Source organism: Mustelus asterias, chromosome 3 (assembly GCF_964213995.1).
Source record: "Mustelus asterias chromosome 3, sMusAst1.hap1.1, whole genome shotgun sequence".
Taxonomy (NCBI): Eukaryota; Metazoa; Chordata; class Chondrichthyes; order Carcharhiniformes; family Triakidae; genus Mustelus; species Mustelus asterias.
Genome location: NC_135803.1, coordinates 19,237,811 through 19,251,885, shown reverse-complemented (window position 1 = coordinate 19,251,885; position 14,075 = coordinate 19,237,811). Strand labels below are relative to the sequence as shown.

Genomic DNA, 14,075 nt, shown 5'->3' with positions numbered 1-14,075 from the left:
TTTCCTGTGCTAGGTATAATTCCAACCTGTGGAGAGTTTCCCCCTGATTCCCATTGACTCCAGTTTTGCTGCAACGCAGTCAAATGCTGCCTTGATGTCGAGGGCAGTCACTCTCACTTCACCTCTTGAGCTTAGCTCTTTGGTCCATGTTTGGGCCAAGGCCATTAAGAGGTCAGGAGCTGAGTGGCTTCGAGGAACTCAAACAGAGCAGTGACCAGGCTGCTTGATAACACTGGTTTGCTGTCTTTGAGAATGCTTCCATGTGACTGATGGCTTTACCCTGCGTGATTATATCACAGCTGCTCGATACAGCAAAGTCCCCTTGACTTGGTGCCAGTTCAAACTAATTTCAGGAAAGGGAAGATCCACACTGGAGAGATCACTAGAGCTTTATAGGGAGCTTTCTTCAAAGTCAGTGACAAAGCTTCTTCCCCCTAGAAAACCAACTGGAGTTCACTTCAATCATAATTTTGTGTCAAAGCACAATCAGCTGTCCTATTTATTTTATTTATTTCTGTCACAAGTAGGCTTACATTAACACTGCAATGAAGTTACCGTGAAAATCCCCTAGTTGCCACACTCCGGCACCTGTTCGGGTACACTGAGGGAGAATTTACCATGGTCAATGCACCTAACCAGCACGTCTATCGGACTGTGGGAGGAAACCGGAGAGAATGTGCAAACTCCACACAGACAGTGACCCAAGTTAGGAATCGAACCCAGGGTCCCTGGCACTGAGAGGCAGCAGTGCTAACCACTGTGCCACCACGCCACCCTGCCTCAGGTGTTCTCTTTTGAAAGTGGATTGGGAGAGAGAGGGTGGAAGGAGGCCCGTGAGACAAGCTTCCTTCTTCACTCCAGCTCAATATTTTGGTCCCAGTAAGCCAGGCATCTGCATGGATGTGGCTTGTTCTCAGGTTTAAACCAATGCTTGTCCTCGACAACCTATTGGAACACATTCACGTCACCAGTTTGCCATTGACCTATTGTCTCCTGGTAGCAACATTCCAATCAACAACCAATAGCATTTTGGGCAGAGTAGGAGGAGCAATGCAAAGCTGGGCCTCGATTTTCACACTAAAAATATACTCAAGATATATTTTCAGGAAAAAATTAGACATTTTACTGCACATCTTCTCAACAAAAACATTCAGCACTTTCATATCACTGCAAACACACAGCATTCAGTCAAATGTGGCTGCCGTTATTAACTTTATCTTCGAAAACTTTTATTATTCCATTTGAAACAGCAGAATTACTGGTAGCCACTGGAATTCCCCAATAGGGGGAAACATTTTTCACAAACCTCTGACCGTCACCTGGTTTTCTTCTATTTGTTCAATTTTAAGACCAACCATTTTGGTCCTTACAAAGTCTGAGATAACATAATGTTTGCTCTTGCTTTAGAGGCACTCTTACCTCCCGAATTAAGGAATCGCTTTCCACTGCGAACATTGGGATACTTGTCGGCGAGCCTGTTATCTGGCCAAATGAGCCCTTCAGCAGCGAAGACCACCTTGTGATTGAACTGCTGGAACTTGCTCAGCAACTCTTCCGGACTACCAGCAAAGAGGACGTCATAACTGGAAAACACAATGAGAGAGGTTCTCATCAACACTCTGGAGCGGACACACATGTACATTTTATGTCTTCCCCAGTCCCTATGATTCCGACATCAGGACTCAACGAGAGCCATTCACCTCTGTTTGATTTTGTGTTCCCAAATGATAAGAATAGAGACCATCAAGCTCAAATGTTTCTCTACATATTTCTGTAGTTTATAAATGAGTACAGGTGGCACAGTGGCCTCACAGCGCCAGGGACCCGGGTTCGATCCCAGCCTTGGATGACTGTCTATGTGGGGTTTACACGTTCTCTCCATGTTTGTGTGGGTTTCCTCCGGGTGCTCCAGTTTCCTCCCACAGTCCAAAGAGGTGCGGGTTAGGTTGATTGGCCATGATAAATTGCCCCTTAGTGTCAGGGGATCAGCAGGGTAAATGTGTGGGGTTAAAGGGATAGGATCAAGGTGGGATTGTTGTTGGTACAGGCTCGATGGGTTGAATGGCCTTCTTCTGCACTGTAGGGATTCTATGATTCCAAATGAACTTCAAGTTAAAACTCAGAGATGAGATAGGGAGAAAGGTCATTTTCAGCTCTTCAACGATGTCTAATTGACATTTATTCAGGGAGGTTGAATTGTGTGATGCCTTTTCTGAACTGGAAAACTAAAGGTCACTGTAAAAAGTCCAATGAAAGAGTGTTATGAACTCGATAAGGGCCAGTATCATTATTATTCATTTGCTTTTCGAAATCTGAAAACCCAGTATTTACTAAAAGAATGAAGGCACCTGGTGCACAGTTTAAAATGAAAGAATATTACTCCATAAAAAATCAAAGAATGTGAATTCTCATAACTACACGCAATCAGGATGAGACAGCTAAGTTAAAGATGTTAAAAGGAAAATTAAAACAAATAGTTATACTTTAAACAAAACTTCTCAACTCAATGTGCCTTCTACACCCATTGACCAACACCAATAACTCATGGTACTGATCAGAATTTGGAAGATTAATCACTTGTTTGAGTACTGTTTCAACGATTCATCTAAAAGACTGAGATTTCTTGGGCCTGTTGCTTACGTCCAGCAAGACTGCATTCAAATCTCCTCCAACAGTCCCATGGTTGTGGTCTGTCAGTTCAACAAAGGCGTCACTAAAGCGAAGGCATCTCAGGTCAGGACTTTGCTGTTTCTATTATTCTCCAACTCTGGAGTCTTGCATATAAAACTCTTTCTCTCTCTCTCTCCCTCTCCTCAGTTTGGCTATCCTAGAAGTTCAGCTATTAGGTTTCCTTCAGTTAACAAGAGTTTTAAATTCTTTTAGCCAACACATAAAATTTCAATTGAGCCCTCTGTGCGAGGGATAATTCCTGCACCGAGATTGCTCTAAACTAAAATCCATAAATCTGCTTGAAACAGAGCCACACTCATAATAATTAACTTCTGGTTGACCCTTTTTCTGTTGTTATTTCCCAGGTAACTTGGTCACCTGATCAGTTACTGGAAGCAAGATGACTTTACCAGAAAACCTTTTCAGAAAAACCTAGTTCTTAAAGAGACCTTCACCCCAACATAAAACACAGTTAGAAACACAGAAACATAGAAGATAGGAGCAGGAGGAGGCTATTCGGCCCTTTGAGCCAGTTCCGCCATTCATCATGACCATGGCTGATCATCCAACTCAGGTAGGTTATTCCCTCTCCCCACTCAAAAGCACATGGGCTATCACAGTTGGTTTCACTTTTACCAGGGTTCCTTGAAGCTACTCTGTCAAATGCTGCCATATGTCAAGTGTAATGAATGTCACCACATCTCTGTACTTTAGCAGGATGTAGAGTCCATTGATTAGGCCAGCATTTATCACCCATCCCTAATTATTCTTGAGGAAAAGAAGCCACCTTCTTGTCAATTGAATGGTTCGCTGGGCTATTTCAGAGGGGGTGGCACGGTGGCACAGTGGTTAGCACTGCTGCCTCACAGAACCAGGGACCTGGGTTCACTTCCGGCCCCGGGTGACTGTGTGGAGTTTGCACATTCTCCCCTAGCAGGGTTTCCTCCGGGTGCTCCGGTTTCCTCCCACAGTCCAAAGATGTGCGGGTTAGGTGGATTGGCCATACCAAATTACTGCTTAGTGTCCTCAGATGTGTAGGTTAGGGGAATTAGAGGGGTAAATATGTGGGGTCGGGGAGATAGGGCTTGGTAAGATGCTCTGTCAGAGAGTCAGTGCAGACTCGATGGGCTGAATGGCCTCCTTCTGCACTTTAGGGATTTTACGATTCCATGACAGTTTTAATCTGCTTCCCCACTCTGTAAATTAGTGACTTATTAACACAAACAAAAATAATATTTCATAATTTTAACCACCTCAGTGAAACTTATTCGCCCTTCTGATGCAGTAAAAACGTGATCACGGTTAATCTCGTGCAATGTGCCGACGGTGACTTTTGGATGGCACAAAGGCATGCAACGCACACTAACCACATTGTCACCATCAAGACGTGCATGCAGGGATTGTTGGAATTTCCTACAACAGTGCAGCCAGTTCTCAGGGGCACAAGCTGCACATTGCAAAACTGGGTGTTTGCTTAACGTGTGCAGCAGGGACTCAGGCTGCAATGTGAAGGCAACGCCACTCAGTGCAAACAAATGAACAAACCAGGGGCCTCGCTGTTCTTTATGGCATGGCACCAATGCAACAGCTATTAGAGGGAGTGGCACAGATCATTTTTATGAGCCTTTCCATAACTTGTGCTCTAACATTCAAAAGAAAAGAAAGGGCAAACTGCAAATGTGATTTATTTAGAAAAACAGAAATGTTGGCTACATCCTCCTAGCATTTTCCATGTTAAGACAAGAGAAGGTCCCCATGGAGTTTTCAACAGTATTTTGTTCATGCCCCTGTACTGCAGCCAATGTAAAGCGTTCTTTGAAGATAGTGTTCGAGACTCCAGTTACATTTCCTTTAGTCTGTTACACTGAACATGTGTTGTATGTTCAGTGTAACAGAACAGGGTATGTACATATACAGACAATTAAACAATTCTTCCCACATTGCATTTCCTCTACTTTCTATACAGTATAGACTCCCTACAGTACAGAAGGAGGCCATTCAGCCCATCGAGTCTGCACCGACCACAATCCAATCTAGGCCCTATTCCCGTAACCCTCACTTACCCTGCTTATCCCCCTAACACTAGGGGCAATTTAGCATGGCCAATCGACCTAACCTGCACATCTTTCGGACTGTGGGAGGAAACCGGAGCACCCGGAGGAAACCCACACCGACACGGGGAGAAAGTGCAAACTCCACATAGACAGTGACCCAAGGCCGGAATTGAACCTGGGTCCCTGGCGCTCTGAGGCAGCAGCACTAAACACTGCTCCACCGTACCGCCCAAAAACCAGAGAATTTTCCGAAATACTGACTGGACCCTAAAACAAACCTGCAGATGCTCGGCATTTCATAACCGTGACTTTCACACACAACTGGAACATCTGTCAAAAACTTTCATACAAGTTTTAACTTGTGATTCCACCTACTCCTTCCACCACTAACTGAACAAATCTTGTTATTCTGTTATGTACAAGCAGTTTCCTGGAGCAGTCTTAAACATCCAGAATGGTACTTCATCTGCATATCTCTCAAAATAATTGGCACATTCGAACGCCTCGGATAAAATCTGGTTACAGATAATGAGTCACCTTCATTTTCCCCAGAAGTGGTTACGCTGCAGATCAGGAAAAGAGCGTTACAGCTTGGCAGCATTTCCCATCCTTCCAGTAAATTCTTTGCCCCTGCCATTGACAAATCCCTCTGGATTTTGAAATGATTTCTCATCAGTGTTGCAAGTCCATATGTCAGTGGTTTGTCATTAAAATGGGAGCGATTCTGCGCTACAAATATTCTGCAAGTTTACAAGCTGAGAAAATGATGCAGTTTAAAACAAGTAACTCTTTTGTGGAGACTACTGCGTGACATAAAATAGCCTTTGAAGTCAGACTATAGATGTTTACTTTATATTTGCAGCTTCAACACTTAAGAGGTTGATTTCTTGAATTAATGTTTGTGATGTGGCTTACACTGGCAAGGCTGGTATTAATTGCTTATTCCTCGTTGCCTCTGGCAACCTGGTTGATGCAGCAAGATCTGAGCATGTTGTTATATTGTGCTCTCCGTTGCCCCTTCTGTTGGGGAGGTGTAAAATAATGTTTGCTCAATAATGGCTGCCTGCAGGTGACCATGTAGGGGCATCACGGTGGCACAGTGGTTAGCACTGCTGCCTCACAGCTCCAGGGACCAAGTTTCGATTCACGACTTTGGTCACTGTCTGTGTGGAGTTTGCACGTTCTCCCAGTGTCTGCGTGGGTTTCTTCCAGGTGCTCTGGTTTCCTCCCACAGTCCAAAGATCATAGAATCCCTATAGTGCAGAAGGAGGCCATTCAGCCCATCGAGTCTGCACCGACAACAATCCCACACAGGCCCTATCCCCATAACCCCACATATTTACTCCGCTAATCCCCTGACACTAGGGTCAATTTAGCATGGCCAATCAACCTAACCCGCACATCTTTGGACTGTGGGAGGAAACTGGAGCACCCGGAGGAAACCCACACAGACATGGGGAGAATGTGCAAACTCCACACAGTGACCCGAGGACGAAATTGAACCCGGGTCCCTGACGCTGTGAGGCAGCAATGCTCACCACTGAGCCACCATGCCGCCCCTGTGCAGGTTAGGTGCATCGGCCATGCGAAATTGCCCCTTAGAGGGATTAGCAGGATAAATATGTGGGGTTATGGGGATAGGGCCTAGGTGGGATTGTTGGAGGTGCTGGCCGAATGGCCTCCTTCTACACTGTAGCGATTCTATATCTGTTGACTGCCATTGCTGTACATGAGCAGATGAATGCATGCCCGCATATGGGAACATATGTGCAGCAGGATGCATGTGTGGTCCTCACTGACACTGGAATTGCAAAGATACGGAGACAGAGAAATGGCCTTACCCTGAGTATCCACCCACCTGGGGCTCAAGAAGCGTTGAATTGCTTGAAATTTCAGACCAGCCATTTAAGTGGTTCAGTGGAATTGTTCATCTGGTAATGTTATTTTTTATGCAGTATAAAACATGTCGAGGGTACATGGCAATGAAATAAACTGCCTAAAAGAAGCCGTCACAATTCATGAGGGTGGATTTATGTCGCCTGCAAATGACAGCAGAGGATTCGTCACATGCGCTGATGGCGGCCATCTTGCCTTGGCAGGAGATACAGTGAACCTCAGTTAGTCTTAGTGCAACAGTGGTGGACCTTCTTCTGGATCTCCTGTAGTTTGTGTAGTAAAGCTGCTTCTGCAACACTGCCAGTTAGGATTTTGATTCTGTGACAAAGGAATGTTGATAAATGTCTAAGTTAGAATGGTTTATGATTTAGAAGGGGACTTAGAGATGATGGAGTTACCATGCATCTGTCGCCCCTATCCTTACGGGTCCTGGAGGTTGTGGATATGGGAGGTAGTCGAAGTCTTGGCAAGATTCTGCAGGTTCAGTAGGTGGGAAATACTGCAGTCACTGGTGGTGGAGAAAATTGACTTTCAGGCATTTATGTGGCTTGTTCAGTTGAGGTTTTGGTCACTGGTTAACCTCGAGGTTGTTGACGGTTATGGACAATGCAATAGCAATGACTTGCCTCCCCATAACATTGAGTCAGGCTCTCCCTTGTTGGAGATGGCAATTGCTTGAAACTTACGTGGCACACAATATTTGTACCAATATCAGCCCAAGCTATGTTGTCCAGGTCTTGTTATTTGCAGGCATGGACTATTTGACCATGCGAGGAATTGTGAATGGAACTGAACATTGTGCAATCATCGACTAACTGGACCTCATGATAGCAGGAAGATCACCGAAGCAATTGAAGATAGTTCAGTAGAACATAAAGCCCTGAGTAACTCCTGCAGGGAGCTTCCAGGGCTGTGATGTCTGTTCTCCAAAGAGGTGTCAGGTGCAAGCCCAGCTACTGGAAAGCCTTTCGACTGATCTCCATGGCCTTTGATTTTACCAGCGCTTCCTAGTGGCACACAGTCAAATTCCACTTTAATACTGAGGCCAGTCTTACTTCACCTCCGGAATTCAATCTGGGCTCACCTTTGGATCAAAGTCTGGGGTTGGCTGGGCCTACCAGAGTCCAAACACACCACTGAGTGCTGATGATGAAATGCTGCTTTAAACAATTAATACTTTAATCATGGCACCTTGCGTGACTTTGCTGATGATTGGGAGGAAGCTGATTGGGTGGTAATTGTATTAGTTCTATATTCGATGAACAAGTAAGTCCTGGATACTCGAGCCTCTGTTTCCATCAGTCACAAATTAGTTTTAGGAACAAAGGAACAGGAATAGGCCATTCAGCCCCTCGAGCTAGTCCCACAAATCAATTAGAACACGGCCGATTTCTATCATAGACCAATTTAAGAAATAGAATTGGATACACAATCCCTACAGTGCAGAAGGAGGCCATTCAGCCCATCGAGTCTGCACCGATAACAATCTCATCTACGCCCTATCCCCTTAGCTCCACAGATTGACCCCACTAATCCCTCTAACCTATGCATCCCAGGACACCAAGGGCAATTTAGCACGGCCAATCAACCCAACCCACACATCGGTGGACTGTGGGAGGAAACCGGAGCACCCGGAGGAAACCCATGCAGACACGGGGGGAACGTGCAGACTCCACAGAGACAGTGACCCAAGGCCGGAATTGAACCCAGGTCCCGAGCACAGTGAAAGATAGCAGTGCTAATCACTGTGCCATCATGCCACTCAAATTAACTGCCTCGATTTTGTAATACTGAATCCCCTTGCTTCACAAAATTTTAATAATCTCAGTTTAATTGACCCCGAACCACATCAACTTTTTGAGGGCAGAGAGGTACAGATTCCCTTTGAAATCCGTGTGAACAACTACTTCCTGACATCACCCTTGAAAGACCTTGCTTTGAATTTTGAGGTTATGCCCCATCGTTCTGTACTCCCCATTTAAGGATAACAGCTTTGTAATTAAAAAGTGATAAACAGGGCAGCAGCGAAAGGCTTGAAGGCATTTTCCATGACAGCCATTAGCCAAGCTGTTCAGAATGTCACAGTTCACTGGAAATAAGAAGACTTTCACTGAAAATAAATTGTCTGCTCCCTTAATGTGTCAAGTATCAGCCAACTATCAGGCAAGTCAGGACAGCAACTTGAGATTGTAGCAATGTGCCAAGATTACAATCTGCCAGCTTTACTTTTTAAGAACAGTAACATTGAGCAAAAATGTTCTGCCTCTCACCACTGCGATAAAACAGAACATTGCAAGGTGCCAGAAGGTCATTTTTTTTTAAAGGGATTGAGTTCACCAAAAAGACAAAGGTCAGCCAATGACGTGTTCCAATATATCCTGAGAAAATGTGAGCTGTTTTTTATTTCAAAGCACTTAGATTCCTCATCCTGCTCTGAGTGGCTCATCACATTTATCCAGCGAGTGTTTAAAATTCTTTCATGGGATGCGGGTGTTGCAATTGGGAGTAAGGCCAGCATTTTTTCCCCATCTCTCATCGCCCTTGAACCGAATGGCTTGCCAGGCCATTTGGGAGGGCAAGTCAAAAGTCAATCACGTTATGTTGAGGTCACGTGTAAGACAGACCCCCCCCGCCAGCTAAGGATTGCAGATTTTCTTCCCTAAAAGACATAGGTGAAACGGATGGGATTTTACAACAACCAATGATAATTTCGTGGTCACTATCTCACGCTACTAAGCCATAAAGGATTACAAGGTAACTATCGACAAGGAAGGCCATTTGACCATTTTTTTCCAATCTAGAAAGATCCTAAAGTCTCCCCAATTCAGCACCCAACGATATCTTAAATGATTCTGGAGGCTTCCGCTTCCACTTGGAAATGCATTCCCTGTGTTCCTCACTTGTGTGAAGAATAAATCTGCTGGGCTGAATTTTATGTGGAGCCGTATTCATAGAATCATAGGAACACAGGAATTAGGAGCGAGAGTAGGGAATTCAGCCCTTTGAGCTCACTCCGCCATTCTATATGATCATGGCTGATCTCCATCTCATCCCAACTCCACTTCCCTGCCTTTCCCCCACAGCCCTCTATCCTGCTTTTGATCAAATATTTATCAATCTCTTTCTTGCATCCATTGATTGATTCTGCATCCACTTTACTCTTCGGCCTGCACCACAGAAAACATCCTTTCTGGTTGTATCACAGCTTGGTATGGCTCCTGCTCTGCCCAAGACCACAGGAAACTACAAAGGTTCATGAATGAAGCCCAGTCCATCACTCAAACCAGCCTCTCATCCATTGACTCCGTCTACACCTCCTGCTGCCTCAGAAAAGCAGCCAGCACAATCAAGGACCCCACACACCCCAGACGTTCTCTCTTCCACCTTCTTCCGTCGGGAAAACGATACAAAAGTCTGAGGTCACGTACCAACCGACTCAAGAACAGCTTCTTCCCTGCTGCTCAGACTTTTGAATGGGCATACCTTGCATTAAGTTGATCTTTCTCTACACCCTAGCTATGACTGTAACAGTACATTCTGCACTGTCTCCTTTCCTTCCCTATGTACTGTATGCTTTGTCTGTATAGCGCGCAAGAAACAATGCTTTTCACTGTATACTAATACATGTGACAATAATAACTCAAATCAGTGAGTTCCATAGATTCACAACCCTCTGGGAGAAGTAGCTTCTCCTTATCTTTATATGTGCGGTTATGGGGATGGGTGTGGCGGGAGGGTGGCGGGTGCTGGGTAAAATACTCTGTCAGAGAGTCAGTGTGGACCCAATGGGCTGAATGACCTCATCTGCACTGTAAGGATGGGTTTTTACAACAATCAAGTGATGCTTTCGTGGCCACTGTCACTGAGGGTAGCTTACAATTCCGGATTTTATTAAATGAATTGAAATTCCACCAGCTGCCATGGTAGGATTTGAACCCATGTCCCCAACGAGCTAGCTTGGGCCTGCTGGATTACTAGTCCACTGACATTACCTCGATGCCACCATCTTCCCCTAGCTGATTGCTTTCTCTACTGAACAGAATGGAGTTCTAATGAAGGTAGCACATTTTAACCCTAGCACTATAGACAGCAACAGCAATCCCAGCCGAACAGCGGAAGGAGAAACAGCCAGAGTTGTTGTTTGTTTGCAGGAGAGTCTTGCTGGATTTCTACGTGTGTGTATCTGGATATCTGTTATGTATAGAATCGTGATGACTGCTGATTCCCCGAGGGCCGAACAGCCCGTTTGCATTCACAGCGAAGCTTCATATGAATAATCAGCACCTCGGCAAGGATGGCCTATTCCAGGATAACGACATCCCTGGAAACAACTGCTGCCTTCAGAAGTGAAGAAAACAGGCGAGGAAAAAATGCTTTATTTTATCTTTCTATTTTTATTTTGAAAAACAAATCAGCCCCTGTCGAACACCATTTTTGAACCTGACTGATGTTTTTCAGTAGAACTAATATAATCAAACAGGTGAGAGATAAAGAGAGGTGCATGAGAAGTCTCTCGCAGAAATGTAGGGATGGGGATGGAAGATAACAGCAGCCTAAACTGACAAGGATCAGGTGTTCTACTTAAATCCTGTAAGCTGAAATACAACAGCCTTATATGGCTGCTGCTTACTCACTTTCAAATGCTTACATAGATTTTTTTTGCATTACATTTTCACCGCCGTAGCTAAGAAAGATTGCTCTTCAAGTTTTAAGTCCTACATTTTTCAAGAGTTACTGAACATTTCCTCGCTGACAGCACGGGGGATCCAGCTGCGACATGTTTCTGAGTTTAACTTTCACAATCAGGAGGCCACTGCAGCTTTTCTCTCTGCTGCAAGCCACAAGACAGATGCTAAGCTGAAGCGACTTTCTTCCTCCCTCCCTCAGAGACAGAAGTATTGAGCCCTCCCTGGGTTGCCCTTTCACAGCTCGATCCAAACAGTTCTGCAACAGTTACTAGTGTAAGCAGAAGTCAAGGAGAAAACGGCTTGCCCGTTTACCGGTCTGCAGCATAAAAGAGTTAAGGATTTGGAAAGAGTCTCATCCTGAAAAAGAGGAGAAAGGAAAGAAAAACATAGCACAATGCCACAATGAATAGTTGAAATATCTGATATTCAATGAAAGAAAAGCAAATGCTGGTGTGATGTTAGTGTTCCTTTAAGAGATTTTTAAAAAAAAATCATGATCTCTGCAGCCATAGGTGATGTCATTGGTGGGAGGAGCAATAAAAAAACTGTGCGCTGGTCAGGTGACAAGGGTTGTTTTTTAGTTTCGCTTTGGCTGTAGTGTTAGGAGCAGAGGTGAAAGAAATCCCTCTTCTGTATTTATTTTGGAAGTTTTACCAGTTAGCTAAAAGCACAGCTTGTTTAGCCACCCTGCAGTAAAGAATATCTGTTTTTGGTGTTTTGGGGAACTAATGACTTTAAGCTGCTCTGAGTTTTCAAGATCATTTGAAATCAGCATTCAGTGAATTGCAGTATTAAGTGAGCTTTAGCCTGTGTAGTGATAAACCTGTTTAAAGGGTTTTGTTTATTGGATTTTAGTTTTAATTGGAACATATTAGAGATATTCATTAAGGGTTATACATTACAGTGGTTGTTTTGTTTCTTGTTTGTAATTGATAAAGTTCTTGCTAATTTTCTTACTATACGTGGTAACTATATTCTTAAATAGACTTTGTTCGATAAAAGCTCCCTACTGGGTTATTTGAATCACACCTGAAGTGAAACATCTCGTGCTTATCCTAGCCAAATTCAGGATGCAAAACTTATGATTCAGACAGGCTTTATAAAACACCTTGGAGTTTCTGACTTGAACCATAGCACTGGAAATACTCAGGCAGTCTGGCAGCATCTGGTGAAGAGAAACACGAGTTAACGTTTAAAGTCAAAGTGGGGAGGCGATCTTACCGGCTCGGCCCACTGGTCGATTGGTGTGGCAAGCTGGTAAGATTGGGCAAGAGACGAAAAATTGGGTTTGCACCCAGTTTCTCATCTCTCGTGATGTTACCAGCACCGAATTGCTAGCAAAATCAACTTTGAGTCCATAAAGGCCCATCTCCCAGTGCAATGGTGCCCCTCAAGCTCAGTAGCCGGCTTCCCGGTGAGAATAGGTTCCTCCCCCTCCTGGCAAGAATCACATCTGGGCTCTTTCTTTTCAAAGTGCCATACAGTTGCATATGGGAGCTCACCCAAAAAATGAGCGTAAATCTCTCCAGTTTTCACGCTCGTTCGGGACTAAGACTTTTTTCTTTTAGATCACCCCACCCCCTTCCCCCTTCTCCCTGCCCCCCGCGGACTTTCCTTTAGTTTTGAAGAATGAAACCATATTAAATGTTCCTTCACACAGCGCCTGCCAAACATTCAGTTCCCAGGTGAAGCAAAGAGAAAAAAGAGGCAGCGTTTGGAAACATTGGGTTTCCACCTCGCTGGATTGGCCTGGGGTTTGTTTGAAGTGATGGGACCAGTTCCTAAATTGGGCAGAGGGTCAGCATTACAATGGTAATGAGATGGTGTTCCTGGTCTCACATCACACTGGGAAACCAATGGAAGCTCCTGTAGAGGGCTTTGGAGTGCATGTTTCTTGGTGAAACCCACTGGTAGAGCTTGTGGAAGGACCCCTGTAGGCTGTAGGGATCCTGTTGGAGGGTTGGGGGAGGGGGGACAATCTTTGAGCTCCAATGTCTTCGATAGCTGCCATCAGGATTTGTCCTGAAGGTTCCAATACCATAGTTACAGACTTCATTAACTGTGCTCCTATTGCCCTATTTATTTATGAGTGTCACAAGTCGGCTTACATTAACACTGCAATGAAGTTACTGCGAAAATCTCCTAGTCGCCACACCCCGGCACCTGTTCGGGTACACTGAGGGAGAATTTAACATGGCCAATGCATCTAAGCAGCATGTCTTTCAGACGGTGGGAGGAAACCAGAGCATCTGGAGAAAACCCATGCAGACATGGGGAGAACGTGCAGATGCTGCACAGTGACCCTAGCCGGGAATCGAACCCAGGTCCCTGGTGCTGTGAAGCAGCAGTGCTAACCACTGTGCCACCGTCCATTTACCTTCCTGCACTGCACGCAACCAGAAAAGTGCAGTGCCAAACCATGAAGCAGCGCAGCAGGCCGGGAGACTCAAGCGGAGGCCGTTTCGCAGGCTCCCTGCTGGGCGCCATGGCCTCCACGCATCTCTGGTGCCCTCAGCTCCACTCCAGAAATTGGCACGGAGCATGATAATCCATTCAAATTAGAATTTACATCCAATTAGTGGACATGGGACTGAAATCTCTGGGCCCACTAGCCAGCGGAGTTTACAATAGCTCCTCACTTGCGGGTAAGCTGGCGACCTGACTCTGTTGGAGTGAAGGGGGACCATAGATGCCCCCAGGAGGTCAGGGGCAGTGCCAGCCTGGTCCCCTGGCACTTCCCAAGGGGAAAAGTGGCAATGCCCTGGGG

The 14,075-nt window shown here is 45.1% G+C and overlaps 1 protein-coding gene across 6 annotated transcripts in view; it reads right to left on the bottom strand.

Annotated features, from left to right (window-relative positions):
- Positions 1-14,075, bottom strand: part of plod2 (procollagen-lysine, 2-oxoglutarate 5-dioxygenase 2) — a 159,986-nt gene that overhangs the window by 85,837 nt on the left and 60,074 nt on the right. For all 6 annotated transcript variants that reach the window (XR_013496418.1, XR_013496414.1, XM_078205521.1 and 3 more), the window contains exon 4: positions 1,420-1,583. Coding sequence is in view for 4 of the 6 variants with exons in the window: in XM_078205521.1 (XP_078061647.1) it covers positions 1,420-1,583 (164 nt within the window). In the remaining 2 variants the exon portion in view is untranslated. The remainder of the gene's footprint in view (positions 1-1,419; positions 1,584-14,075) is intronic.